Source organism: Buceros rhinoceros, unplaced genomic scaffold, assembly GCF_000710305.1.
Source record: "Buceros rhinoceros silvestris isolate BGI_N320 unplaced genomic scaffold, ASM71030v1 scaffold29382, whole genome shotgun sequence".
NCBI lineage: Eukaryota > Metazoa > Chordata > Aves > Bucerotiformes > Bucerotidae > Buceros > Buceros rhinoceros.
Window position 1 is genome coordinate 17163 of NW_010401301.1, and position 5102 is coordinate 22264.

The 5102-nt window shown below is 40.7% G+C and overlaps 1 protein-coding gene across 1 annotated transcript in view; it reads right to left on the bottom strand.

The window, feature by feature from the left end:
• The window catches only part of FKTN (fukutin), a 16205-nt gene that overhangs the window by 9116 nt on the left and 1987 nt on the right, over nt 1-5102 (bottom strand). The window contains exons 3-4 of the mRNA XM_010132224.1: nt 2971-3174; nt 1196-1473 (exon numbers count right to left, since the gene is read on the bottom strand). Coding sequence (XP_010130526.1) covers nt 1196-1473; nt 2971-3174 — 482 coding nt within the window. The remainder of the gene's footprint in view (nt 1-1195; nt 1474-2970; nt 3175-5102) is intronic.

A 5102-nucleotide genomic window follows, 5' to 3' on the forward strand; every position in this document is an offset into this window, starting at 1 on the left:
GTGGGAAAAGCCCTTCCCACAGCTTAGTGCGCGAAGCCAAGCCATGATGACAATAAGTACGGGATGCACTTAAGAACCAAATTTTACCCTGTAATTTGAGGCTATTTGCATTTAAAACCTAAAGAAATGTTCAACCCTCACAATGATTGGAATGTGGCATTTAACAGTTTAGCTGGTCAGCTTCAAATGTTTAGACACATAACCGGTACAGATTCCATGATTTAAAAGGAAGAAAGAATGATGTCAATTTTAAGGGAAAAGTTAAAAAGATTTATTTTGACCTGTGAAATGTTTGGCTGTTTTTCTCTGATTTATGGCGCATACACATGCCCTACAGGAACACTGTTCTCAAAGCCTAATGGTACATGCTTGGCTTTGAAAATAATGACAAGGTATGATCTATATTTCCTGAAATACTGGTGTAGAAAGCATTGTAAGAAAAGGCAAACATTTACAGAAACTTTACCAACGTAACGCAATGTTCAAGCACGAGACTATGGACAAATAACACCACCAGTTCAAACATTTCTGCAAGAAAAGCGTCCCCTCCTCAGCATGTTAAGAGCATGGGTTAGATGCAAGGGTTGGCACATGTCTTTGTGGTACAAATGCCACCTCCCATTATCCATGTTCTTTAACACTGATTATTGGGACTGTTACTGAAGGGATTTCTGTGGCTTCCCCTTTTCATCTAATGCTCAGTATCCGTAGTCAACTTTCAGATCCATATCCTTACAGAAAAAGCACCAAACATTCACCACCTTGTACTAAATCTCTCCCCAACTCTACTTTACCCCTGTGCTGCTAGCACAGGTGGCTATCAGCTGATTTCAGGCTTTTAAACGGGTAAACCACTGACTCCAGCAGGCAATCCCCTGGTATGTTCAAACTCAGTCATACTTTCTGTGACTTCTTTCACCTTTCAGCCTGTTTCAACCTGGCTACCAGGCAACCTCCTCTAAATGTAGTTTTTTATTTAGGAATGCTGGGAAGCTCTTGCTTACAGGTAAACAGAACTGGACTTTGCCTTCATACATTAATTTACCTACATTTCGAGGGCTGAGCCACATATGAGCTAGATTTTACTATCTGACCTCATGAGAAAGAGTCGTTTCATAAAGAGAAGAAAGAAGTTATTTTGGGAGTATTTGGGAGTACCATTAACAGCTTCTTCCCTCCTCTGTTTTGAACTCACTTTTCATATGCTCCAGGGTAGCGACCGAAGTGGAGTTTCCGAAAAGACACAAACTTTCTGTCCATATGTTGCTTGAGTCTCAGGGGGCCATGCCAGAGATAATTACCGCTCCTCTCATAGAAGACCACAAGGTGAATGGCATGGGATGCTAGTTTGAATATATAGTGCAAAGGAATTTCAACACCAGACAGGTCATCCAGCCCGTCCAAGCGGGGGTCTTTGTTTACAATCTTTAGCCATTGGAACCCCATTTTCTCAGCAGTTCTAAGAAGGCCCACCTAAAAATGAGAGAGGGTGGAGACAGAAAGAGAGAGAAGCTAAAGATTAGAGAAACCAAGATTGAATGCTAAATGCTTATTAGCTGACACTATTCCCCATTTTCATTTTCTATCAAAAGTACCTTCAGCACAAACTACTTCAGCACAAACTACTCAAAAATTTAAGACCTTTAAGATCTGCAACCACAAACAATTCTAACCACTGAGTTCCCCGTCTTAAATCGTGTCCCTCAAACTATTTAATAAAACAACAAATAAATGTTGTAAGCCATGCTTGAACTAGGTTTGCTCCTTATCAGAGCATCCTTCTCTGCATCCGCAAACTATTAGCTAAAGGGTTTTTTTTATGATGAACTTGATGTTCCTAAGTCCCTGAATAAGACACTACTACTACTACAGAAATGATTACTGCAAAATCTTCCTTTAAAATGTACATAAATATTTGTCTAAATCTCACCAAACAACAAACATTGCACTAGGTAACAGGCTTTCACATTTCCATAGAAAAAGGGAATGAAATTCTGGCAGATGAGAAAAGAACCAATCAGCATTTGACCCACTTGAACTGTTCTATACAGGCACATCAGCTTCTCCTCTGGATGCTACAGATACTGTCAACAACTCACAAAGTAATAGCAAGATGGATTTGTGTTAGTGTGCTGCCAGACAACCTTATTCTCGGTTTCTTTAATTTCTTTACAGCTATGCATAAACCAACTAACTGATCAGATCCTGAGTGAATCACTCTTCAGTGGGACTCCTTCAGTAAAACAGTCACAGACAATTTTAAAGAACTCTGCTTTTTCTAAGAAAAAAAAAAGAAAAAAGAATAATAAAAAGCTGTTTGTCACTGGAATCTCTAGTCTGCATAAATTAATCTAATGCATATTTCCAGATGACACTTCATTAATGAAATAATCTTACATTGCATTTTATTCTTCATCATACAGCTCTATTATTAACACATCAATATAAAAAAACTCAGTACACCAAAGAAAAGCAGGGACACCACTGCACTAAGTGACAAAATAAATTGGTGTTAAGTACAAGGATGTATTAGAAGAAACGTAAACCAGCAGACTATGATATAATCATTCCAGCCTTTTCACATCAATATCTGCATTTCCTCCTTGGCAGATCCCCAAACTCGAGATACATTTTGTCTGTACCTACATTAGAGGCTTAAGGTTCTCCTTCTTCCTTTCTAACAAATTTCTTTTTACCAAGTATTTATCAATGTTGCAAACAGCTTCTAAAAACTTCTAATTATCTGTAAATGACTCAACGTATCCAGGCTAGGGCCTGGATACCCTTTACTTCAAAAAAAAAAAAAAAAAAAAATAAAAAGAAAAGGTTTCCTCTATCAATACCTTTACAAGATTTCCACTCAATGATTTCAGAGGCCTTAATACAAACACGACAGCATTACGTCACAAGGTGACAGAACAGTTGAATGCATTACATTACATACATGTGAACTGAAGAAGAGGTGCTTACTTCATGTTTCCATGTTTTGTCCAGTAGTGCAAATGTAGTAAAGTCTCTTGGAGCACAGAAGTACTTGCATTCTGGACTAGGGCCTTCAGAAGAACTTCTGATCTGTTCAATGTCTTTATCGATCAGTCCCAGAATCAAAGGATCAATCAAATACACTGGTATATTGTGACTGGATGTAGCACCTAGGAACTGCTTAACCACGTGCTGTTTGACAGAGAATAAAATTATAAGTTAGAAACACCATCTTTAAGGCTACAAAGGTTAACACACTGAAATTCTTTGACGGAAAAAAACTCAACCCACTGACAGAAAGAAATCTTATCTCCCCAAAAATTTTCTGAGTGTGCACTTTACTTCCATGAACAACTGTGGAAACAGAAAATTCTCTTCCAGAAGAACAGGCTGCTCTCAGTCTTTCCAGGACTAGAGCAAAAACCTTGCAGCTTCAATTAGAACTTTCAGCAAATTAAAGCACTATAGAGACCTAGACTTAAGAACAGATTCTAGGCTAATCTCTAGATTCTTTCCAGCTCTAAACTGAGTTTGAAAGCACTTGAATACCAGAGATTATAGGATGAGAAGTGATGTATGTGTAGGTGCTGAGGAAGCTGGCTGATGTCATTCCCAGGCTGCTCTGCAGCATCTTGAAAGGCTATGGTGATCAAGCGCTTCCCGCAGTCTCAGAAAAGGCAAATCTCATGCCATCTTCAAAAGGAAGGGTCTGGGGAACTACCTTCACCTTAATCTCAGCCCCAGAAAGCTTCTGGAGCAAAAGTCCCTGGCAAGTCACATCCAAGCACATAAAGGACGTGGATGTCTTTGGGAAGGCCAGCCAAAGGCAAACTGCACCCAATCACACTGAGTGCCTTTGAAGAAGTCTGTGGGCAAGGCGACGGCAATGACCACTGCTCACACCTTGACTTTAGTAAGGCTTTTGACCTGCTCCCAAAGAGCATCCCCAAACTTCAGGCATGATGCCTGATGTATTTGAAGAGTGATTTGGTGAGAAGGTAGGAAGTGAGTGCTATCCAGTCTTTGGTTCTAGTGTACCCAGGGCACTCAACCACAGCAACAAAGCGTAAGGGGTTAAAAGCTGTAGCAAGAATGTCCTCTGCTTGATGAGAGGATTTGTTAACTTGACTCAGCAGAGAATTTTAATCAAGCACATTTAAATGTCCATGGCACACAGAAGCCATTTACAGCAGTCATGGCCACCTGCAATTAACTTTAACTGTTATAGTTAAATACATCAGCTACATTTTTAATGGCTTGCAGTACTTTTTCTAATCTACAGAAAAAAAATACTTGCTTAGAACAGCACTGTCAAGCTTCATGTGTGTTACAACTCAAGGTAACAAAGAAGAGGAGGTGTGATAAGGGAAAACAATGGCCTGCTGCCCAAGGTACCTGTCCAGCAAGCCGACCCTGGCTTCCTGACTGAAGCTCTAATCTTCCTCCTCCTGTCCATCTGCTGAGTCTGTTCAATCAGACTCCAGTTCTGGCATGGGCTTTTGGCTTCAGAAACATGTGAAAACGTGAAGACAGACTGTGGATCAACAAACAGAATTGAGGCAGCATTCCTATGCTTGCTGTACAGGCAGAAGCGAGGCCACCCTCAGTGATTTCAGCTATATGGAGGTGAAAGGTAGGCGATGCGCTAGCATTACTTTTGTAACTGAAATTAACAGATCAGACTGATGAACAGGGAGCAAATCCGTGCAAAAGTATCTACTTTTTTACTCCCTGTCACCTCTTCAGGGAAACAGATGTTTGCAGTTGAAAGAGATGGCCATGATGTCAAGCAACTAAGAGAAATGAATTCCAACGGAGTCCAACGCAGGGACTCTGAAGACAGCTTGGGAATGCAACAGGTCCGTGGCAGGACCACGGAGCATCCTGCTGTGTAACTAACAATCCATAAGATCAAGTCAAAGCTTAATGAGAACTCTGTCCACAAACTGGCAGATTGGAAGCCCGTTGTGACCATGTCACCTAACCCCTAGTAGGCAGTTCAAGGGGTGTCACCTCCAAGAATAGTGAGACATTCCTGGAGCAAGCAAGCGGTCCACAGAGCAGATGGGTTAGATTATTTCCAAGAACAGTTCTTAACCAGAGCACCCTTACTCTTGTTC